The sequence below is a fragment of the Myxine glutinosa genome, chromosome 2, assembly GCF_964187855.1.
Source record: "Myxine glutinosa chromosome 2, kmMyxGlut1.1, whole genome shotgun sequence".
Lineage (NCBI taxonomy): Eukaryota > Metazoa > Chordata > Myxini > Myxiniformes > Myxinidae > Myxine > Myxine glutinosa.
In genome coordinates this window covers 120,515,853-120,541,220 of record NC_136262.1, presented here as the reverse complement: position 1 = coordinate 120,541,220, position 25,368 = coordinate 120,515,853, and the positions used below count along the sequence as shown (strand labels likewise).

The 25,368-nt window shown below is 45.1% G+C and overlaps 2 protein-coding genes across 4 annotated transcripts in view; one reads left to right on the top strand and one right to left on the bottom strand.

The window, feature by feature from the left end:
• The window catches only part of LOC137421323 (uncharacterized), a 42,663-nt gene that overhangs the window by 1,842 nt on the left and 15,453 nt on the right, over positions 1–25,368 (bottom strand). The gene's annotated exons all lie outside the window — the stretch shown is intronic.
• Positions 1–25,368, top strand: part of LOC137421324 (polycomb protein SCMH1) — a 59,348-nt gene that overhangs the window by 26,342 nt on the left and 7,638 nt on the right. For all 3 annotated transcript variants that reach the window (XM_068107251.2, XM_068107249.2, XM_068107250.2), the window contains 5 exons: positions 4,854–5,089; positions 5,244–5,289; positions 5,388–5,477; positions 6,380–6,463; positions 6,974–7,120. In XM_068107251.2, the coding sequence (XP_067963352.1) occupies positions 4,854–5,089; positions 5,244–5,289; positions 5,388–5,477; positions 6,380–6,463; positions 6,974–7,120 (603 nt within the window). The remainder of the gene's footprint in view (positions 1–4,853; positions 5,090–5,243; positions 5,290–5,387; positions 5,478–6,379; positions 6,464–6,973; positions 7,121–25,368) is intronic.

Genomic DNA, 25,368 nt, shown 5'->3' with positions numbered 1-25,368 from the left:
GGTCTGAAAACGTACAAAAGGAACTTTCATTCATGTATGTATCTCATCTGAGAGGGAAAATATGAGAATTTACAGTTTTCCGTATGACGATTTGGCGGCCATCTTGGTTTTTCACATTTTCCTGAGGCTTATAATAATCTGAAAGTCAAAATATGTTTTGATTATCTTCTTGTATGTGTTTCCATCTTATAAATACTCATTAATAGCGTGTACCTGTTTAAAAAATATATTAAAAAATATGTTTTGGTATCCGAGGGGATATTTTCGATGTTTTATGAGACTTGTCGATATACTACTATATTCACTTCGAACGGTTGTAGATGTATGAGTAGTGGTGGTAGCTGAAATATGAATACACCATTGGAGAGGTAATTCAATTACCTTTTAAATGATATATAAATTGTAATGATCAGATTGTTGATACTGACATACTAGCCAAAAAAGTAACCATACCCCCTTAAATTAAATATTCAAAAATCGCAAAATGTCGTCTTGGGGGAACCTATGAAAATAGGGTGATAACATGAAGTCCATCCGTACATTTTCCTTGTTAACATATTTTTTTTCATCAAGGAGACCCTAATGGACAAAAATATACCAGTGGGTGAGGAATCTGGGGGGGGGGGGGGGGGGTGCACGGTGGGTCTATCCAGCCCATGGACTACATGTGGTGATTGATATCACCAGAATCTTACATGCATAACGTATATCTAACAGTGCGATCAGTGCAAAGGAAGATATAACAACAGTGCGATCGTATATCTAACGAGATGTCTGAATGGATAAAGTGAAGTGTGTAAGATGATGGGCCATCGTACATACACGTAGTACATGGTGGGAGTTGTGGTTAATCAGCATAGTACATGGTGGGAGTTGTGGTTAATCAGCATAGTACGTGGTGGGAGTTGTGGTTAATCAGCGTAGTACATGGTGGGAGTTGTGGTTAATCAGCATAGTACATGGTGGGAGTTGTGGTTAATCAGCATAGTATATGGTGGGAGTTGTGGTTAATCAGCGTAGTACATGGTGGGAGTTGTGGTTAATCAGCATAGTACATGGTGGGAGTTGTGGTTAATCAGCGTAGTACATGGTGGGAGTTGTGGTTAATCAGCGTAGTACATGGCGGGAGTTGTGGTTAATCAGCGTAGTACATGGTGGGAGTTGTGGTTAATCAGCGTAGTACATGGTGGGAGTTGTGGTTAATCAGCATAGTACATGGTGGGAGTTGTGGTTAATCAGCATAGTACATGGTGGGAGTTGTGGTTAATCAGCGTAGTACATGGTGGGAGTTGTGGTTAATCGGCATAGTACATGGTGGGAGTTGTGGTTAATCAGCATAGTACATGGTGGGAGTTGTGGTTAATCAGCGTAGTACATGGTGGGAGTTGTGGTTAATCAGCATATTACATGGTGGGAGTTGTGGTTAATCAGCGTAGTACATGGTGGGAGTTGTGGTTAATCAGCGTAGTACGTGGTGGGAGTTGTGGTTAATCAGCGTAGTACGTGGTGGGAGTTGTGGTTAATCAGCATAGTATGTGGTGGGAGTTGTGGTTAATCAGCGTAGTACATGGTGGGAGTTGTGGTTAATCAGCATAGTACATGGTGGGAGTTGTGGTTAATCAGCATAGTACATGGTGGGAGTTGTGGTTAATCAGCATAGTACATGGTGGGAGTTGTGGTTAATCAGCATAGTACATGGTGGGAGTTGTGGTTAATCAGCGTAGTACGTGGTGGGAGTTGTGGTTAATCAGCATAGTACATGGTGGGAGTTGTGGTTATTCAGCATAGTACATGGTGGGAGTTGTGGTTAATCAGCATAGTACATGGTGGGAGTTGTGGTTAATCAGCGTAGTACATGGTGGGAGTTGTGGTTAATCAGCATAGTACATGGTGGGAGTTGTGGTTAATCAGCGTAGTACAAGGTGGGAGTTGTGGTTAATCAGCATAGTACATGGTGGAAGTTGTGGTTAATCAGCATAGTACATGGTGGGAGTTGTGGTTAATCAGCGTAGTACATGGTGGGAGTTGTGGTTAATCAGCATAGTACATGGTGGGAGTTGTGGTTAATCAGCATAGTACATGGTGGGAGTTGTGGTTAATCAGCATAGTATGTGGTGGGAGTTGTGGTTAATCAGCATAGTACATGGTGGGAGTTGTGGTTAATCAGCATCGTATGTGGTGGGAGTTGTGGTTAATCAGCATAGTACATGGTGGGAGTTGTGGTTAATCAGCATAGTATGTGGTGGGGGTTGTGGTTAATTAGCATAGTACATGGTGGGAGTTGTGGTTAATCAGCATAGTATGTGGTGGGAGTTGTGGTTAATCAGCATAGTACATGGTGGGAGTTGTGGTTAATCAGCGTAGTATGTGGTGGGCGTTGTGGTTAATCAGCATAGTATGTGGTGGGAGTTGTGGTTAATCAGCGTAGTACATGGTGGGAGTTGTGGTTAATCAGCATAGTACATGGTGGGAGTTGTGGTTAATCAGCGTAGTATGTGGTGGGAGTTGTGGTTAATCAGCATAGTACATGGTGGGAGTTGTGGTTAATCAGCATAGTACATGGTGGGAGTTGTGGTTAATCAGCATCGTACATGGTGGGAGTTGTGGTTAATCAGCATAGTACATGGTGGGAGTTGTGGTTAATCAGCATAGTACATGGTGGGAGTTGTGGTTAATCAGCATAGTATATGGTGGGAGTTGTGGTTAATCGACGTAATACATGTTGGGAGTTGTGGTTAATCGACGTAATACGTGTTGGGAGTTGTGGTTAATCAGTGTAGTACGCGGTTGGCATGTGGTTAATTGATGTACGTGGTCGGAGTTGTGGTTAATCAGCATAGTACATGGTGGGAGTTGTGGTTAATCAGCATAGCACATGGTGGGAGTTGTGGTTAATGAGCATAGCACATGGTGGGAGTTGTGGTTAATCAGCATAGTACATGGTCGGAGTTGTGGTTAATCAGCGTAGTATGCGGTTGGCATGTGGTTAATCGATGTACGTGGTCGGAGTTGTGGTTAATCGACATAGTACATGGTCAGAGTTGTGGTTACTCAGCGTAGTACATGGTGGGAGTTGCGGTTAATTAGCATAGTACGTGGTTGGATTTGTGGTTAATCGATGTTGTACACGGTTGGATTTGTGGTTAATCGATGTTGTACACGGTTGGAATGTGGATAATTTATGTAGTACGCAGTTGAAATGTGTTTAATCGATGTAGTACGCAGTTGGGATGTGGATAATCGATGTATTACATGGTTGGGATGTGGATAATTTATGTAGTACGCAGTTGAAATGTGTTTAATCGATGTAGTACGCAGTTGGGATGTGGATAATCGATGTATTACATGGTTGGGATGTGGATAATCGATGTATTACATGGTTGGGATGTGGATAATCGATGTATTACATGGTTGGGATGTGGATAATCGATGTATTACATGGTTGGGATGTGGATAATCGATGTATTACATGGTTGGGATGTGGTTAATCGATGTATTACATGGTTGGAATGTGGATAATTTATGTAGTACGCAGTTGAAATGTGTTTAATCGATGTAGTACGCAGTTGGGATGTGGATAATCGATGTATTACATGGTTGGGATGTGGATAATCGATGTATTACATGGTTGGGATGTGGATAATCGATGCAGTACACGGTTGGGATGTGGTTAATCAATGTAGTATGTGGTTGGGATGTGGTTAATCGATGTTGTACGCGGTTGGGATGTGGTTAATCAAAAGGTGGTGAAGGAAATGAATATTGGAAAGTTTTGTTTGTTCTGATGTATTTTTCTCTTGAATGTTGTTTGATTCAATTTATTGATTTTATATCATATTGGTGGATGTTTTGTTTTTATTTGTATGTTTTATATCAATTTAATTATCTATATAATAATCTATATAATAATAGCGTAAGGACTCGACTTTGTTATCCCTTTTACGCCGCACCCAGTGACCCGATGCCCACGGCATTAATGGATTTACGATCTACGAACCGCGCTCTTTGTTTATCACGTACAGCCATACTCGAAAAATCTGAATTAGCCGACGTTGGGGCCCAAAAGCATCCGATTAACTGCTGATACGACGCCATCTTAGGACGCCATCGTATTGGCGTCTGCTGGGCGAAGGCGAAGCGAGCCGTCCGCTGATTGGACAGGCGAAGGCGAAAGCAAGCCGTCCACTGAGTGGACAATCCAGAGCATGCATTTGTGGCGGTGTCGGCGATCGTTGTTCATTTCCGCACTCTTCATTCTCATCTTTCTTCCTAACTCTTACTCGGACAAGCAAATCCCCTATGCCATCCATAATGGTACACTCTATCCATACACCACATCCTCCCTTCCGTGGATGTTCCACGGGTTTCGGCTTGTTGATAATATTAATGTTAAATTTGTATTATTATGTTATTTTATTATATTTGTAAATTTTTATTCACAATTATATTAATGAACAGGATTAAATAATTAAAGTGATAGATGTGGGAAATTTACCCGCCCAGACCAGGAATGGAACTCAGGTCTCTGGAAAAACCGTACCAGTGCTCCGCCACTTGAGCTACATGGGCGACTCTAGAGCACAGGTATGGTTTTCCAGAGGACCTGAGTTAGATTCCGGGTTTGGGCGTGTAATTTTCCCACATATATCGATTTAATTAATTATCATACAATTTAGCATATTACTGCAAATAATAAATGAAAACTACTACTACTACTACCCTGATAATGTGGAAAAGACTAACGTTTTCTTGCCTTTGTTTCCTCATCCACCACATTCTCCTTCCCTGTTAAATGTTCTGATCAATTTCCACTTCTGTCCATTCTCTTCCTGTTTTACTTTTCCTTTTCCAAGTTTCAATTCCCAAACCTCCAATGTTCTCTCTACCTCCTCCTCCTCCTTCATGTTCCCCTCGCTCTCGTCTTCCTCGACGGCGTGGACGACCTCCTCGTTTTCCTTCTTCCGTTCTTTCTCCCGCTTTCCTCCCCGTCCTCTCTCGTTCTCCCCAAACCTCTATCGCTCGCTCTCCGTTACGTTCAATGGGAAGTGGAAGGAGCATCTTGAGGATGGGAAGGGGAGCTGGAATCAAGGTGAGTGCACACGGCTCGTGTGGCGAGCTCCGTCCTTCAGCTGTTCTCCCATTCCACAATTCCCTTTCCCTCATTCTTAGCATTCCTACTGTGACTCGGCTTTCACTGGTCTCTCTCATTCTAAATCTCATCATGGTTGTCCCTCCTTCCCCAGCGCCGAGCTTCTCACAGTTTGACCTGCTCTTCTTCCGATGGAGATGGTGAGTGACACTAGTGTCCCTGTTGTTGGTTGTTTTGTTTCTAATTAATTTCTGTCTGTGTCTTTGTTCCTCTAACCCTTGTCTCTTGCTCTCCCCAGCCTCTATGTTCCCTGTACGCTCTCCCCATCACAGTTCCTGGTTGGATTCGGTTACAATGACAGCACCCCTCCCTCGGTTATCACATTTTGGTAAGTATCATATGTTGCATGGACACGTGAACACGGGATACGAGTGCGTTGCTTTAAAAGTGTCAAATCTGCCCTCACCCATGGAAAAAAAAAAAACATAGTTGAGGCTCATGGATGAACAGAATAACAAAGGATGAGGGTGTTTTGACTGACGCAGATGGAAACAGGTGGGTATTTGACACATGTGACGTGTATGAAGGTGTGGTACAGACGGTATGTGGTGAGGGGTGGGGAGTGTTTTAAAAAATCCCCACAATGGAGATGAGACTAGATACAATCTCCTTGAAGGAGTGAAGGAAAGAACATGATTGCACAGACACAGGTAAATGATTCAACAGGTGTGAAAAGAGAGCCGGGGAGGGGAGGGTGGCTTAAAGTGCAGTGGGCTAGGGCCCAAGAGAGAGACGTGGTGAAAGATTGAAAAACCATGGACCAGTGTACGGTATGAAGGTAGTTGGCTGTGTGACAGCCTCCTTATGGGCGATGCGCACGCTTTATCGAGCCCTCTACGGGTTCCAGGAGCGAGACCCTCCATAATGCTCTGAGATCTGCATAACCAAGGAATGACTTTCTCAAGCTGCCTTCGTTGTGGTGGATTTGATGTAACCTGAGCTCGACCCGAGAGGATTGAGACAGAAAAAGAAAGTAGCAGGAAGTGTGTTGTTACACAACGACTTCCTGATTTGGCGAATCAATAATCACTTCTCTTGACAATATTTTGCATCAACAGGTACGGATTTGCTTCAAAATGAACTTCCATTCGCTGGTTTCATTAGTCGAGGTCGAGGCTCATCGACCGGTGATTTTTATTATGTAGATACCTTGTGTTAATTTTATACAAAGTTAAACATAGTCTTTAACCATTGGTTAGTAATTATCTTTTATTTTTTTCAATTTCCCAGAGGAGGTGGTGCGAGGACGGGGCAGCAGCTCAATCTCCGAGCCTCCCCTGCTTTCTCCCTCTCCACGTATTTACGAAGATGATGGTTTGTTTAACATTTAGTTGTTAACATTTTTTTAAATCAATTCTTTATTTTGCTACTAATTGATATGTGCAAGATAAAGGCCTCTCCTGGTTCTTCCGTCCCTGTCCTGAAATGTTCAGAGTAAGGATCTTGTTGATGCCGACAGAGCACGTATTAAACTACCTCGAAGCATCCATCGGTCCTTCCAGTTTGCGTTTCATTGGTGGATCTGAGGATCGTGGTTTTTTTTCACTCTGGGTTAGTGGAAGAGCCAACCGACAGGTGATGAGAGGGTCTTACCTGACAGAGGCCATCTGGGAACAAGTGAACACGGGATGGGCACAAACCATTATGATCTGGGAGAAGAGAGGAGGTTTATGGGAAATGGTTAGCTAATGTGACTGCCACATTTTGGATACCCACGTGATATACAAAAGGATTAAAATAATAGATATTCCATGTTTGGTTGAAAAAGTTGAAGACGTTTCACTAATTCTGGATTCTGTTGAAATTGCTTTCTTCCTCCTGCAGTTGACATGGATTCAAACTTTGATTCCCAACTGTTACCCCCTCGAAGTCCATCTCCACCACCTCTCTCATCCCACAATGCACCGGGGTCAGCTATTCAACATGCAATGGGGCAACGGCGCATCTCCATGGGAAACAGGAGAGTCGAAGGTCAGACATTGTAATTGGTTTGAAAAAGATGAAAATTTGTTGTTGTTATTTATTTATTTATTTTTAAATACAAGGTCTGGCCTTGTGAAAGAGTAAGGACACACAAATCAGGATACAACACAGCAAAGGGGAAACACCAATAGCAGGGCAGAGTGACAAAGTCGACGGAGACGGACAAACAAGGGATGCAGGTAATTATGAGGGTTAGGGGAGAATGCAAGGGGTGGACAAGATGGAGACATAAGCAAAGTTTTTGGCAGCGGTCGGAGGAGGGGGTGGTTTAACATATGTAGAAAAGATCATGGCTTTGTATGGAGGATGACCTGAAATTGTGGTGAACTCGTGAACTCTTGAAGACCTGGAGGGATGAATGAGATCGATATTGAAGAGTGTGGAAGGCGGAAGGCATTTCCACAAGGAGGAGTTGCCAGGTCTGAATTCAAATGGATGATCTCAGATTAGGCTGTTGGAGATTACGAATGATTTTGTGTAAAGTGCAACGATGAATTCCAAGACCTTGCTGATTATTGGAATTAAGTTAATTGGTCTGTAGTTTAGGGGACCTGTTTTTGCACCTTTTATGTAATGCTGTGATGTTGGCTGATTTACAGGCAGATGGAAGATGACCCTGGGTAAATGACAGGGTGAAAAGAGCAGTGAGAGGAAGTGCAAGAGCAGCAGAGCAGATTTTTAGGACACGTGAGCTGATGCAATCCGATCTAATTCCAGAGTCAGTCGAGGGTTGCCAGGAGCATTTCCACCATATCAGTGGAAAAGACAGAATCCTGGAGCAGTTGGGTAGGACTGGTAAGGGTGGGTACAGACAGACACAGACAGAGGTTAGGGACAAGATTTGGAAGCAATCACAGAATCGAGGCGTTCGGCCGAGTCAACTGTGGTAAGTCAGCTGTGGTGCTGTTTGATGTGAGAGAAGGCGTGGAAGGGAAGCATACACCAGAGACAAACTTGACAAGGTCGCACCCGGTTTTAAAGGAGAGAGAAGTGTTTGAAAGCTCATGCTCGAGATTGGACAGATGTTGTTTTCTGGCTCTCCTGCGATTAGATGCACACTGGTTTTTTTTTTTGGGTTTTTTTTGTATACTGAATCGAGGCTCGTGAAAGAGCTAACATTTATCACACAAACGAATCAAACAGACAAACAAAATATATATAAAGGGGAGCGGTAGACAAGATGGGGAGAGAACGGGAAGCACACAAACACAACATTTGAAAGCAGGGACATCGGGAGATGTGTGGGAGGGAGAGGGCTTTGGAGGAGGAGGCGTGGGAAGGGTGGGGGGGGGGGATTGGGAGAAGTATAAACACAAGGACACCAGGGACTTCCAGGAAAGAAGTTGGTATATCAAAAAAGTGGATTTGGGGTGAAATTAGCGGGGGTAGAAAAGATCAAGGTTTTGGATGGGGGAAGATAAGACATGGTGGTGAACAGCTGTTTTAAAGACCTGAGGGAGGAGTGGGATTGAAGAGGGTGAGGGAGTTTGTTCCAGAGGCAGGAGAAAAGAGGAATGAAGGAGTGAAGGTGAGCAGAGCGTCTTGATTTTGGCAGTTTAACCATAAGAGGGTGCCCAGGCAGATCTTGTGCGACCTGCAGGAATATTTGGGGGACAGAGCCCAGAGAGAGCTGGGGGAGCAAGGCCGGAGAGGAGTTGGTAGAAGACAGAAAGACCACCAACCTGCCTGCGGTGAGTAAGTGAAAGGCCCACGGAGATAGCTTCATCGCGGGAGATTCCAATGATTCTGAACGCTTTGGTTTCAACAGCGTGAAGACGAGCTAGGTGTGACGCAGGAGCACCAGCACAGAGGGGAGAACAGTATTCCATTGAGCTGTGGATGAAAGCCTTGTATGTGGTGAGGAGCTCAGGTGTGCCATGGAAGGACTTCACACGACGGAGGATGCCCAGTCGGCGACTGGCTTTGGAGGCCAGATTTGAAATGTGGTTTTCCCAGGAAAGATCATGGCAGATAGTGAGACCCAAAAGCTTGAGTGACAGAACTTCTTGGAGAGGATTATTTAGAAAGTGGATGGGAGGGTTGTCCAGTCGGTCTTTAAGGGGAGACATCGTAAGAGTGTGAGATTTGTCAGGATTGAAAGACATGTTCCACTTGTTTGACTAGTCTGTGATTTTGTCCAGGTCTGCAGAGAGTGAAGAGGCTGCAGACTGCCGATCTGAGAGATGAGGAATGGAGCGGCAGAAAGTGGAGTCATCCGCAAAGAGAGAGAGAGGATTTTTAAGAGAGTCAGAGAGATCATTGATGAAGACCAGAAAAAGCACAGGGCCAAGAACACTGCCTTGGGGAACTCCAGCCTGAACAGGAAGAGGAGATGAGAGAAACCCATTCAGGGCCACACGTTGACTACGACTAGAGAGGAAGTCCGCCAGCCATGCGTGGAGGTTTCCATGGATGCCAAAGGAGGAGAGTTTGATGAGCAGAGCTGGGTGCCAGACCGTATCGAAGGCACGTGATATGTCAAGGGAGACGGCTCTAATTTCCTGTTTGGCATTGAGGACCTCCATCCATTGTTGAGACAGCAGAAGCAGCATGTCCAGAGTAGAGTGACCTGGTCTGAAACCAAATTGATGATCAGAGATCAAGCCATTGGAGAAGAGGAAAGATTTCATATCCGAAGCAATGAAGGATTCCATGACTTTGCTGATAATTGGGAGAAGGCTGATTGGTCTGTAGTTGCTGGGATCTGTTTTTGCACATTTTTTGTGCAAAGCGGTCATGTTTGCTGATTTCCAAGCAGACGGCAGATGACCTTGAGCAAAAGAGAGGGTGAAGAGAACAGAGAGAGGGAGTGAAAGAGCGGAAGAACAGGATTTTAGGACCCGTCAGGTCCAGTTGCAGAATTAGAGTTGAGGGTTGACAGAAACTTTTCCACCTTGTCAGGAGGAAAGGACACAGAGTCCAGGAGCAGCTGGGTACGACTGGGTATGGTGGGTACAGAGAGGGATGGGTTTGGGACACAAGATTTAGAGGCAAACACAGAGTTGAGGCATTCAGCTTTTTATTGCAGGTTGCAGGCTTCGTGGAGTGATCTGAGTTTTCCTTCTGTTGGATTTGCCTTCCAGGAGGAGAATGCAAGTTGTTTTAAAGCTTACCAAAGTCTCACCAAAGGATTCAGAGCACCAAGAGAGGGAGGATGGGTAAAATAACTGAAGATGAGATGCGATGAATCTGTACATAAGAAACAGCACGTTTCTGTGGAAGTCTTCCCAGACTGAGTTCATATCAGGAGCGGAGGATATAGGGGACCAGTCCTGAAGTGTGATGGCTGCTTGCAGGTCCTGCCAGCTTCCCTGAGTGAACTGCCAGACTCGGCATTGAGTTGTTCTCTGGGAATGATCAGAGAGATGTTGACCATCACAAGCACATGATGAGAAGTCAATTGGGGCAGAGTAAGAGCAGGAGACATTGGTGGGGAAGTTGGTCCTCGCCAAATCCAGAGGGGAATATGTGCCATTGGGAGAGATACGAGTTGGAAAGCTCACAGATCGTCAGTCCCGTGAAGTCACAGAAGTCCTTTGCTGAAGTGCCATGGCTGGTGAGGAGGTACCAACACCCAGCCAATTAGCATGGTGACAATTGAAATCACCACAAGGGAGGAAGAGAGAGTTGGGATGAGCGATTAAAAGTTGGCCTATGTTGTCCGAGAGAGATGTAGATGGAGTCGTCACTGTTGGGAGGACAATACAACATACAGACAAACATGAGGTGGGAGAGATGGGGAAGTCGCAGCCAGAGGTACTATTGGGGTTTGGGAGGTTGAAGAGCAGTACACGGAGAGTGAGAAATGGAGGTTTTGATGTACAGTGCAACTTCGCCGCCAGAACATGGTTCAGGTTGATCAAACCGGAGGAGAAAATAAACAGGGAGAGACACTAAGGAGTCTGACCGGTGTGTGCCCTGGTTGGAATAGGTACACCGTATCCCTGCGTGTCGTAAGAGGCGACTAAGAGGGTTGGCGTCAGGAAGGGCATCCAGCCATAAAAACATTGCCTCAAAAAGAGAACCATGACAATTACAACTACATATGGGCAGGGTACAGCCCGAAGTGGAGATCGGTTTCTGAGGTTTGGGACATGGAATGTCGGGACAATGACAGGGAGATCAGGAGAAGTGGTGGAAGTATTGATCAGAAGAAGAGTGGACATATGTTGTGTGCAAGAGACGAGATGGAAGGGAAGTGGTGTGAGAATGGTGAAGGGTCGGCAGGGACAGAAATACAAGTTTGTGTGGCAAGGGTGCCCAGAGTGCATGAATGGTGTTGGTGTCCTGTTTTCTGAGGAGTTTGTAGACAGTGTGGTGAGTGTGACTAGAGTGAGTGATAGGTTGATGATGGTGAAAATGATGATTGGAAAGCTCTTGGTGAACGTCATCTCGGGATATGCTCCGCAGGTTGGTCGGAGCGATGAAGAGAAGGACAAGTTCTGGTGTGCGATAGAGAAGCTGATAGAAAACGTGTAAGATGAGGATGTTGTTGTGGTAGGAGGAGACCTAAATGGACATGTGGGAAGGAGTATGGACGGTTTTGAGGGAGTTCATGGGGGTTACGGATATGGTGTGAGAAATGGAGAAGGTGAAAGGATTTTGGAGCTTGCTGATGGAGCTGATTTGTTGATTTGTAATACTCAGTTCCAGAAAGGGGATAATAAGCTTGTTACATACACGTCAGGTGGGTCGACGACAACCGTTGACAACCTGATGGTGCGTAGGCGAGATAGGGGGCACCACCGGGACACAAAGGTGATCCCGGGGGAGGAGGCTGTTTCACAGCACCACTTGGTTGTCTGCGACATAAGGGTGAAAGGTGCGAGGAGAGCTCGGCGGGTGAAGTACCAACCGAGAATGAAGGTGTGGAGGTTGAAAGAAGTGACAGTAAGGGAGGCATTAAAAGAGAGCCTGAGTAGGGAAGAGGATGATGTGGTTGAGCTTGAACATGGTTGGATGTCAATGAAAGATAGTCTGTTGGGAGCCGTTGGTGAGGTATGTGGATGGACAAAAGGACCACCGAGGCACTCGGAAACATGGTGGTGGGATGATGAAGTTGGAAAGAGGATTGACGAGAAGAGGAAGAAGTTCAAGGAGTGGCAGAAGGCAAAGGGTATGGGAGCAGAAAAAGCAGAGCATGAAAGTTATAAGGCAGCCAAGAAGGCTGCAAAGAAAGAGGTAGCAAAGGTGCAGGAGGCATGTAGGAAAATGTTCGGAGAACGCTTGGATTCGGAAGAGGGTCAGAGAGCGGTATTCAGGATTGCAAAGCAGATAGCGAAAGAGAGGTGTGATGTGATGGGGGTGAGTTGCTTGAAGGATGAAGTGGGACAAATCGTTGTGGACCCAGATGGAATTAAAGGAAGATAGAAAAGATATATGGAAATGCTGTTGAATACAGAGAATGAATGGGATGGCAACATAGAGAGTAACCCAGTTTTAGGACCGGCAGAGAAGATAACTGAGAAGCAAGTTGAGGAAGCGATAAAAGCAATGAAGAGTAGAAAAGCGGGAGGGCCGACGGGAGTTGTGGGAGATATGTTGAAGGCAGCAGGAAGTTGGGGTGTGAAGAGAATGACAGAGATCTGTAATCTGGTGGTGAAAGAAGGCCGCATTCCAGTGGATTGGGAACTGAGTACCCTCATCCCTCTATACAAGGGGAAAGGTGACCCTCTGGAGTGTGGCTCGTACCGAGCGACAAAGTTATTGGAGCATGGAATGAAGGTATTGGAAAGGGTGTTGGAGAGGAGGATAAGGAAGAAAGTGAAGATTGACGAAATGCAGTTTGGATTTATGCCAGGAAGAGGAACGACAGACGCGCTCTTTATTGTGAGGCAGTTGCAGGAGAAGTACATGGAGAAGAGGAAGAAGTTGTTTCTTGGGTTTGTTGATCTGGAGAAAGCATTTGATAGGGTTCCACGCGAAGTATTGACATAGGCATTGAGGAAGTTAGAAGTGGAGGAATGGTTGATCAGAGTTGTGATGGCAATGTACAAAAGGGCGTGCACAGCTGTAAGGACGAAGGACGGGAACAGTGGCGAGTTTGAGGTGAAGGTGGGAGTGCATCAGGGGTCGGTACTAAGTCCACTACTATTTGTAGCTGTGATGGAGGTGCTGGCTCAGAACGTAAAGGAGGGTTTACCGTGGGAGTTGTTGTATGCAGATGATCTGGTGTTGATTGCGGAAAGTATGGATGGACTGAAGGAAAAGATGAACAAGTGGAAGGAATGTATGGAGACAAAAGGTCTGAAGGTGAATATAGGAAAGACGAAGGTGATGGCAAGTGGTAAAGCATGTGATGAGGTGGAAAGATCTGGGAAGTGGCCATGTGCTGTGTGCAGGAAGGGTGTCGGAGTGAACTCCATTCAATGTACAATGTGCGCTGAGTGGGTTCATCAAAAATGTAGTGGTCTGAGAGGGTCATTAACCAGTGTGGCAGCTACATTCAAATGTAAGGTGTGCACAGAGGGAGCTGCAGATGGTGGAAATGTTGAGTTGGATCTTGGAGACGGCGTGAAGCTGGAAGGTGTGAAAACATTTTGCTACCTCGGAGACATGCTGAATGGACAAGGTTGATCAGACTCGGCAACGGTTGCTGGAGTGAGATGTGCATGGAAGAAGTTTCGGGAACTGAGTGGCGTGCTGATGAGGAGGGGAGTGTCGTTGAAGCTGAAGGGAAAGGTGTATGCTGCATGTGTGAGAAGTGTTATGATTTATGGGAGCGAGACATGGGTCATGAATGTAGAGCAGCAAGGAAGGCTGGAAAGGGTGGAAATGCGAATGGTTCGGTGGATGTGCGGAGTATCGTTGAGAGAGAGGAAGACAAATGATGAATTGCAAAAGATGATGGGAATAGAGCCTGTGATTGATGCTGTGAAGAGAAACAGTTTGAGATGGTTTGGTCATGTGTTGAGGAAGGATGAAAGTGACTGGTGTTAGGGATATTTTCCAACAGTAGTATATTATAATAGATGAACCAAAAAATTCAATGTCAGAAGAGAGTCACAAATTTTAATTCCTGAGGAGGACAACACTTTCTGTCTTCAAGAAATACACAGCAAGAACAATAACCGTTATCAAACCATATTACAATTCACAAATTACATTTCAAGATTCACAGAAGGTCCCAAGTGAAATCCTGGTACAGTAGGGATGCACAAAGAAATGCCACACCAAACACCAGCATGCATAGAGTACAGTTAACATACAGTGTAAACATACAGAATCGACCAGCCAAGTAAAACATCCTAAGTACAGCAAACCCACATCTTACAGACCCAGTGCTAATCCTGGTTATTTGGTCATTCGTTCAGATTTTTAAAACATTTCAAGTGGGAGGAGCAAGAGGAGGGGGGGGGGGGGGCGAAGAGGGGGGAGGATAGCAGTAGGATTGGTTGGGCAAAGTTTTGGGTGGGAGGGGACAAGTGGAGGGGGGAGGAGCGAAGAGAGGGGAGGAGAGCAATAGGATTGGTTGGGCAAAGTTTGGGTGGGAGGGAGTAGGTGTCGAGGATGAGGTTGCCTCCCGCTGAGAGCAGGTTTGCATCCCAAATTCTTTCTGCTTTTCCATTGTCTCCTGCAAAACACCTGGAGCCCTGTCTCTCTAATCCCTTCAAGAACATCTGAAGGTCATTCTCAGTGAAGTGGATATATCTTTTACTCATTTTTGACAAGACAAGAACAAAGACCACTTACTTTATTTCAAAGCACATTTTAAAACAATATTAGCCTTAGTCACAACCAAATAATTACAGCGCCTCCATTATTATACCATATTACGAATTAATACACCAGTAACATGGGTTTTTTTGATGTCATGTTAAAGCTTCAAAATAAAACAGTCACTTCAATAGCTATGGCAATCCCCATCCTTTTTCAATCTGCAAACTCATCAAATCCTACTGCAATCCCACAAAAGATTTTACTGAGAAGCCAAGAGCCAGAGAGGGCTAGCCTCCATGGATTTTCTATAGGATTTTTCATATTTCAGACTAACCCTTATCAAATACTGATAAGCTATTTTGATTCAGTGTTTAATTATCGTTCTTGTTGAGAGATTTTCCTGAGAACGCTGGCAATTTCATAAAACTTTTATTAAATAACTCCAAGTAAGAAAGAAAAAAGCGTCCGCTGAACTGTCGTTAAAGCGTTCAGCGCAGAGCGATTTATCCGCTTTCATCGTTCGACTATGCAATAATTACCAAGTACTTAACTTATCTAGTTCAGACTTCATGCTGAGTCGATTACTCACAGTCACAATGGAATCTTGCTTACCGAGCACATTGGTAAGCAAACCTTGATGATCTAGTTAGCCATTGTGGCACCAGTTGCATTATTTAATTATTTACCAAGAAAATAATATCTTTTCTCCAACTTGCTTATATAATTCAATAAGACACTCGATCCAACATCACATTATTTTCCAAAAACACATCCCATCTGTATTACATATTCCCCTATTTGTAATAATGTTCCATCAGTCATTGGTGACAATTTACTCTTCTCGAGCCACGATTCTGGGCAGTGCCGGAGATAACTTGCCAACTGCAGGGGGATTGCAAATTTTGCATGGAAACCACAAAAAGGACACCTGCAGACTAGGAATGGAGGGTTGAGGTTCATAGAAATTGCTTGCTTCATGAATTTACACTTCCACGCTGGTTGAGAAGAGTGATAGAAATGAATGTAGAAATGTAGAAGGAAGTAGAGGACGGGGAAGACCGAGAAAGACTTGGCTAAAGATGGTGGAAGAAGAAATGCGGGCAAGGGGGTTAACAAGGAGAGATGCAGAAAATAGGGCAAAATGGAGAAGATTGTCATGGGGACCGCAAGGCTAACCCCTGCTCTAGCAGGGAAAATGGCCTTTTTCTTTTCTTTTCTTTTTTGTATACAAGATCGAGGCTCGTGAAAGAGCTAACATTAATCACACAAAAAGTCAAACCGGCACACAAAACACAAAAAACAAGGGGAGCGGCAGACAAGATGGGGAGAGAGGGGGAAGGACACAAACACAACATTTGAATGGGCCTTCCCCCCATTCCAATTCACATTCTGCCACTCTTGGCTCCTCCTGTGCCCCAATGGCACCATTCGTTCGTCCTTCCCTCAATTCATTCGTCCAGACATCCATTTTGTTAATCAGTCCCTCAATTTTTCCTTCCAATTGTTCATTCCTTTCCTTCATTTTATTCCCTTGTTCATTCATCACCTCCATTTTTCCCTCCAATCCATCAATTTTGCTGTCCATCCCTTCAATTTGTCCTATCAATCCCTCCTTTAATCCTTCAATTTGCCCCTCCAATTCTTCCTTTAGCCCCTCTATGTTTTTGGTTTGGGCATTCAATTCTCCCGTCAACCCCTCAATTTTTCCGGTTTGAGCATTAATTTGCTCCTTCATTTCAATCTTTTGTTCATCCATTTTGTTATTCATTTCTCCCATATCTTCACTCATTTTGTTTCCCAGCCCATCAATTTTATTACTCTGAGCATTCAGTTCCCCTTTTAACCCATCAATTTTATTTCCCATTCCTTCAATTTGCTCTTTCAATTCTCCCTTTAATCCCTCTATGTTTTTGGTTTGGGCATTCAACTCTCCCGTCAACCCCTCAATTTTTCTGGTTTGAGCATTAATTTGCTCCTTCATTCCCTTCATTTCAATATTTTGTTCATCCATTTTGTTATTCATTCGCTTCGTCTCCCTTCATTTCAATCTTTGTTCATCCATTTTGTTATTCATTCGCTTCGTCTCCCTTCATTTCAATCTTTGTTCATCCATTTTGTTATTCATTCGCTTCAAGTCTTCCTACATTTCAATCTTTTGTTCATCCATTTTGTTATTCATTCGCTTCAAGTCTCCCTTCATTTCAATCTTTTGTTCATCCATTTTGTTTTTCAGCCTCCCAACTTGATTTCCCAATCGCTCACCCTGAGCCTTCATATCTCCCTTCAATTCCCTTTTCATTCCTCCCATATCCATTTTTATATCAATTTTCAATCTCCCAATTTTGTTATCTATTCCCCGAATTTCTCTTTTCAATTCCGCACTGGTTCGCTCACTTTGCTCCCTCTGAGCCCTCATTTCGTCCTTCATTTCTTTACTGACTCGCTCACTTTTCTCACTCTGAGCACTTATTTGATACATTAATCCTTCATACATGGCCTGGAAATCCATCGGGCCCTCCTTGATAGCAGCGGGGGAAACTCCATCACTATCCTGAATTCCCCCATCTACATCCGACCCACTCTCTATGCTTCCCACATCTTCCATCCTCCTTCCCTCCATACCGCTCACCTCCTCCTCCGTAAAGGTCGCTTTCCCGCGCGGCTTTTCCAACCTGAATAAAATTAAATTTAATGACGCGCAGTCAGCGTCTTGTATCCCAATCGACGATACAAATTTTCGCCTCCGACTACGAAAATTTTTCGTTGAAATTCTCCACTCCTTGACACCAATTTGATTCGGGGTTCAATCCCACCATCTGACAACAGTTGTTGCGCAACTCTAGTTAACACCAGAGTCGCGGATAGCCTAAACGGTCTTATTCAGAGGCAACAACCAAACACGGATTTTACTATGTCGCACGGGAGGGAGAAGGAAAATGGAGGCTGCGGCAAAGCTTACCTGGAGCGCGTCGATTGCAGCTCCGTTCCTGCAGGGGATTAACTCGACACGGGCAACCAAAGTAAAATGTACAAAAAGATTTATTCCGGACCCGATACAATGAAACGCGACGGTAATAAATATCCTAATCGGGACGTCCCCACACAACAGATTTCGGATACGAGACGAGGGAGATGAATTAATAAAGAAAAACGTTCGTTATGTTTGGGGGAATGGGTAATGGCCTTATCTGTCTTGTCGTCTTCCGTGTAAAATGCATGTTGTTGTTGTAGACACGAAGGAGTCAGGGAAGAAGGATTCTGTTAAACAGATGTCCGGTTTGTCGGCATTGGCCTTTTTTTTTCTTTTTAACACTTTTATTCAACTTCATCTGAACTTTGTTTGTTTGTCCCGTTTCAACTATTCGAGCCATTCGTTTTCTAGGTCCCATAGGTCCTAGAGAGCTGAAATTTGGCCTACGGTCCTCTTTTCCGGTACATTTTCATCTATCAAAATTAAATAATAAATGCTTTTTAATAATAATAATAATAATAATAAAAAAAGGTTTAAAACTTAAAAAATAAATAAAAGTGTGTAGCCCTAAAACATGTTTTTTCATTTACTTGTTACTGTTGTGATGAGCTTTTAAGGAAGATAAACATTTTATTCAGTTTGAGTGTATTGCGAAGAAGAGATAGGAAAATGGGATATAAGGGATAGGAAAATGGGATGTAAGGGATAGGAAAATGGGATGTAAGGGATAGGAAAATGGGATGTAAGGGATAGGAAAATGGGATGTAAGGGATAGGAAAATGGGATACAAGGGATAGGAAAATGGGATACAAGGGATAGGAAAATGGGATACAAGGGATAGGAAAATGGGATGTAAGGGATAGGAAAATGGGATACAAGGGATAGGAAAATGGGACACAAGGGATAGGAAAATGGGGTACAAGGGATAGGAAAATGGGACACAAGGGATAGGAAAATGGGGTACAAGGGATAGGAAAATGGGACACAAGGGATAGGAAAATGGGATACAAGGGATAGGAAAATGGGATACAAGGGATAGGAAAATGAGTAACTGAGCACTGAGATTGGTTTGGCTTTTTTACCCCCGATGTTGTTGTTGTTAGTTGTTGGGTTTTTTTTCTGTGTTTATCCGAGTGAAAAAGGAGAGATATTTTGTTTGGATTGTTGAGGGAGTAGGGGAAATGGATTGAGCGGAGGGATCAGAAATAACAATAACTGGAATAGGAGCAGCCACTTCATCTTCATCAATCTTACTATAATTCACCAAATGTCCGTCCGTCCGTTCGAAGTTATCGCAAAAACGGCTCAACCGATCGCAACGATATTTTGGGTGGGTATTCCTGGGAACCCTGGGAGTAAAATAGGCTATATTGTTTTTCCAATTTTCTAGTTTTTCCAAACACGATGGAATAATATTTACCGATATGAACAGTGATGTGGCTTTTTTTGAAATTCTACAAATACTGTTTATTCTACGTACCAGGAGAGAGTAGATCGACTCCTGATGAACTCTTCCTATATAAACGTGCGGCTCCGAAGTAACATGGCAGCGTGTGCAAAGCGACTGAGAAACAGGTGTAGTGGCCGCTTCCATGTTACAGATTCGGCGCGCACTCTTCACACATAAATGTGCGACTGAGAAAGACGTGTAACGGCCGCTTCCGTTTTGCAGAATTCCATCTTTTTTCAAAATGAGCGCCATGTACTGTTTAGATTTTGATGATTTGCGTGCGATATGATTCAACGGATGTTTATATGAATCTTTAAAAATAAAAAGCCTTCAATTTCTGATGTTTAGCCTTTTCATTTGGGCCTACCAATTGAAGCCCCGCCCATGGGGCGGGTACCGTTGCTAGTTCATATAATTGACGCTTCATCTTCATCACATTACGAGATATTGATGTACTTGTATGTCATTGCATACCTTTTGATACCTGAGGATGTTGGAATTTCAATAATCTTTAAGTTGATTCCAGAATTGTGTTGCTTGTTTGAATCACTTGAATATCGTCTGGATTATTTAGGGAGCGGAGTTCCTGTATATAGTGTATCCCGACATTGGGTGTCCTGAAAATTCTGGTCACGAAGGCCATGTACGCCATTTTATATCCATGGCGAATCGGCCGTTTCCACTCTTACAAAATGACAGGATGCTGTGCCTTTGGTTGCACTAATCAGTTGGGAAAAGGATTCAAAATGCACTAATTCACCACAAATGCCAAAAGAAGGAAATTGTGGGAGAACAGTGAGGCGACTGGGATGGAAACCAACTCTCATTATTTCTGTGCCAAGTAAGGCATAGTCTCTTGTAGGCCTACGTATTTAAATGCGGCATTTTGTTTGTGTTTCAAACTTGATGGCAAACGCTTTTGACTGCCTTGAGATTTTTCACCCGATACTAATGAATATGGTGAACTATTTAAACTGAAATCTCAGCTCCAGAAAACATCAGTTTTCATAAATAATAATGTAAACTAGAACTGTGCGCAGTGATGGAAGGCTTCCAGGCAAAATGGCCACAATACCACGTGACTGATGACATCATCATTTTCAATAAATTTTACTTATGGGTAGTCAATCATATCTGTAAATTTTGGTTTGGATCGGTTAAAAGGTTCTGGAGATTTAGATTTTGAACAACCACATCAGTAGGCAAAAGAGAAGATGGGATTTGAAGCTGGCCGATCCGAGCATGAATGAAAATAAATGAATGATCGTTTTAAGGCCATTTTTCCCCGCTATTTTTTTTTTTTTTTTTTTTTTGTATACAAGATCGAGGCTCGTGAAAGAGCGAACATTAATCACACAGAAAGACAAACAGACACACAAAACAAATAACATCGGGAGCGGTAGACAAGATGGGGAGAGAGGGGGAAGGACACAAACACAACATTTGAGAGCAGGGACCGAGAGACATGGAGACATCGAGAGAACTGTGGGAGGGAGAGGGCTTTGGGGGGAAGGCATGGGAAGGGGGCGGGGGTGGGAGAGGTATAAAACATATGGACACTGCCAAGACTTCCAGGAAAGAAGTTGGAATTTCAAACAAGGTGGATCTGGGGTGAATTAGTGGGGGTAGAAAAGATCAAGGTTTTGGATGGGGGAAGATAAGAGATGGTGGTGAACAGCTGTTTTGAAGACCTGGAGGGAGGAGTGTGATTGAAGAGAGTGAGAGAGTTTGTTCCAGAGGCGGGAGAAAAGAGGAATGAAGGAGTGAAGGTGAGCAGAGAGTCTTGATTTTGGCAGTTTGACCATAAGAGGGTGGCTGGCAGATCTTGTGCGACCTGTAGGAATATTTGGGGGACAGAGCACAGAGAGAGCTGGGGGAGCAAGGCCGGAGAGGAGTCGGTAGAAGACAGAAAGACCACCTACCTGCCTGCGGTGAGTGAGTGCTCACCGTAGCGGGGGTTAGCCTTGCGGGGCCCCATGACGATCATGGTTCCCTGTTCGAGGCAATGTTTTTATGATCCGATATGATCATGATCATATATATATCATGATATCATATCATATATATATATATATATTGTTGCGGATCTCGACGCCGGCCTTCTCCCCTTACATTGATTAGTCCCCTTGTCTTTGACTGACCAGGCGCGACCCGAGGCCTATGACGTCCTTTCCGGACAGCGCTGAATAGAGTTGTAGGACCAGATTCGCTATTACCTAAGTACTAGCGCTGCTCTTAAACGAGGAGATAAGCCTCGCACGAATCACGTGTGTTGGTGGATACGCCGAGCGGTAGAGCGAACACGCGATCCGTGCCGTTATTAATTACTAGACCCCGATCCAAGCGGTTCTTATTCGTGCCACGCTTACCCAATGATGGAAAACACGAAAGCGGTCGAATTCAGAAAAAAAGGAATAACAAGATTTATTCACACTATGTACAATGATGAGAAGAAGAAGACACAGTGCAGCCTTAATAACAGTCTTAACTTACTCCCCAGACAAACGGGCCCGTCTCACACACAGACACTCACACGGGGATTGCAGATGAACAGGTTGATGGTCACCAGCGTGTCCAGGGATGGCCTCCATGCAGCTCTCTCTCCCCGGTCCCCAGCTCATACCGCGAAGATGGATTCCAATAGCAGGGAGGAGCTCGTATGGTGCCGTTGGGACGCACTGGCTACTTGCGGGTCGAATGGTAGGGGAGGGCTCTGGCGGTTAATCATTCGCAGGCTATTACCACGTTTTATCCACGTGGCTGGAATATTCCCTATCGGCTGGCTTGGCTGTAGCCGCGTACGTAATAAACTAATACCATTCCAAGCCTCGAAACGCCAATACAATCGAGGGCTCTTAATGCACTCGCTGTAAAAGTCCTCTTGCCAAAGCGCGATTCCTTCAAGTCCTTTCGATACAAGTGCTTGGCTTCAGTCCTTTTTAAGGGCTTTGTGCGCTGGCTTTTATAGGTACGCCCCGCGAACCTTCTAGCACTTGCCAGACGCCCCTTACCACACCCTATCACGCCATGCCCTTAGAGCCCTGGTTGGCTGGTGGCCCTTACCGTCATCGCCTCTGACATGCTGCCTTGCACCGCCCCACCCCGACCCCGCGCTCCTCCCTCTTCTCAGGCCTACCTCGTGTCACTTGACTAGCGAGCGAACAAAGGGCAGCGAATGCTGCTGGCAGCCAAAGCGTAACAAAATGAGGGATCAGCCAATTGGGGCGCGGGATCGATTATGCCCATAGATGGATTTGGAGGGTGGCGCAAAAATGAAAGGACCTAAACTCATGGCTTTCCACAACGCAGATATTACTAGGGAAATGGCCTATACTCACACATACTATGACATAACTAATACTCTAATAAGTGGGCCTACGTGTTGCTTGTGGACTAACTATGGGGGTGGGGGGCAAAACTTTAGCCTTTAATGATGTCATATGTACAAATCTCAAAACCATAGCACTGCCCCCCTCCTTCGCCAGGCTCGTCCCCGAGCCGAACCCACACAGGTGAGAATGACCGGTTTTGAGCAAGGTTCAGGACTACTCTTTAAATTCCTTGTGACACTTAGATGTGGTTCCCCTCTACATTTAATCTAAAACCCTGTATGTGACAGTTTTACAACACGAGATATGTCCCACCTACTGCGTTGTGTACTAACTGACAGACTCACACCCACAGCTAACCGAATTGCGGAAAGAATTCTCAAACTATACATAAAGCCAGTGGGGAGCATGTTATTTACAAGACTAACTAATTATTTACATCTCTATAACCCAGGACCTGTTCTTTTGTGGGAAAGAAATTTTGGAGGAGAGAAAAGAGAATGCAATGCACCAACACACCAGAATACACAAAAATGCACAATCACATTTCATAATAAATGTTGGCTTTTGCTGCCTGGCTGCTGCTGGGTTGTTGCATCTCGCGTCTTCCTGCTTCATCTTCGGTGTGCCATAATAAAAACTTGAAATCTTCTTTCCTGACACACCAAAGTAAAAAAAATGCACAAACCGTGTCTGTTTTTTTTATTTATCAGCAGGGCCAATCTTATGGTCCATCTGCGTGACATTGACGCCACTTAAAAAACAGTGGTCCGCAGGGGCAAGGTAATGTTTGCAGCAAATGTCTGCTCAGTAAAGATGCCAGGCCACAGAACGTGTGGTCCAGAGGGTGTATTGGTGCAGCAAAAGGTAGCAGGCATGCCGCACAAGTGTAGCAAAGAGCAGCCGCACAGCTCAGTGTTCCTGCACACTCCCCTCCAAAAAAAAAATGGGTCCATGGGTGGGGAGGAGAGACAAAGCAGAGTTAGGCAAGGAAAAGACACAAGGGTACACATCCAAACAAGGCAATGCAACATGAGGGGCGTGGGAGAGCGAGCAGAGAAAGCTCGGCCCTAGCCGTTCGTAACCCCCCATGTCAGCCTACACTACCCTTGCCCTTCCCTGTATTTACAATTTACAAATTCGTCTCTACGTCTTGTCTCTTTTAATCCCCCCTCTACGCCAAATTCGTCAGCCAATCCCTCCCAAGAAGAAAGAGATGGAATAAACACATTGTCTCATCCCATCAAGATGCGTCTCACCCACTCAAATCGTTTACAAAACCTGGTGTGGAGTTCCGTCTCCCTTGGTGAGTGGATGTGGATGTGGATGGTGCGAAGAGATTCTCATCCTAACTATACTCTAATAACATTATCTCTTAAACTACCCGGGGTCTTGCCCTGCCAATTGGCATCTTTAAACTATGTGGTTCTAAAAACCAATTCCCATTGACCCACCCTGTGGTGCCATCCAATTTGGGTCTCACTCCCCAATTTTTCAATACTGTGCCTTCGCACAATTTCGGGGCTGGGTCGTGTGGCTCCACTAGCAGGTCCAACTACCTGCGCACCTCCGCCACTGAAGTCGCCACCCGAGCTTACCATGCTCCTTGCGACTACCCTAAATCGGGGAAGGCCCCTCCTGGCTCTCTCACCCCTCTGATGCCCTCTCTGGCATTGGGCTACCCGGGTCCTCTCCTAGGATCCTCGGGCCCCACTGAACACTACTCTGAACTCTAACTGGCTCCCAGAGCCTACCTGCGGCCTCACCTGGCTGACGAACTACCAGTAGCGGAGTGCCCGAATAACCATACGCACCAACAAAGCCCACACGCCCAGCCATTTCCACAGACTCATGCACCCATCCAAGCAATACCTTGCCACTACCTGCACCACAGGTGTCAATATCCAACAATTTACCTAAACCCTCTACCTTACTTTAAACTACCCTCCCCGGGTATTCATGAAGGGGTCCATCTTCCCCCATCCACTCCTTCGCACCATACACTCCACACCACTCATTCCACACCATTTACTCCCACCAAGCATTCCACACCAAATATTCCCCACTTGCACACCATGCAAGTCCATTCACTCAACACAATGACACTTGTCCTCAATACACCACTTATACACTTTTACACACACACAGCATCATCTAACTAACTACTGCGCTCTAAAACTCGTGCTTTCTCGTCTTCCCTTACACTAAGCACTCCCTCGTCATTATCATCCTTCTAATCTCTCTACGTCCCCTCTACCTGTACAAATGTCACGACTTAAATCTCAGTCTCCCATTGTCATTTCTAAATCCCTAACAATATCCTAGCCCGCCCTCGGCTAGTTCACACTGCCACCCCATAATCTAGAGCTCATGTGCCCCAAATTTTGAGGGATGGTAAAATGACCATCCCTCCACACCGGGTACCATTCCCCAATACTACTGCTATTTGTCCACCATACTTGAGCCTCTCCGTGCGGCAATACATTTCCATCACAGCTCGGCTTCGAAAAGTCGAGCAATGCATACGGGTGGTTGGTCTCCTGTAGGTTGGGTCCATCCGGCATTTTCGATCCAGGGGAGGAGGCATGCTTGGACCAAGGCTCCAGGCGCCATCTCGGCGCGGAGCCTTTCGGTCCCCGGCACGATGGCCCAGCCTCCCCCGGTCGGAGCACTGCACCTGGCAGGGGGCGAAGGTCCGACCTCTCCTTCCTCCCCTCGAACCGTGCGTTTGCCTCTTTCGCCAAGGCGCGGCACCGACCATACAGGGCGGGGTCCGGCACGAATTGTGCATGCCGCCGCGGCAACGATCCCCGCAGCACACAAAGCA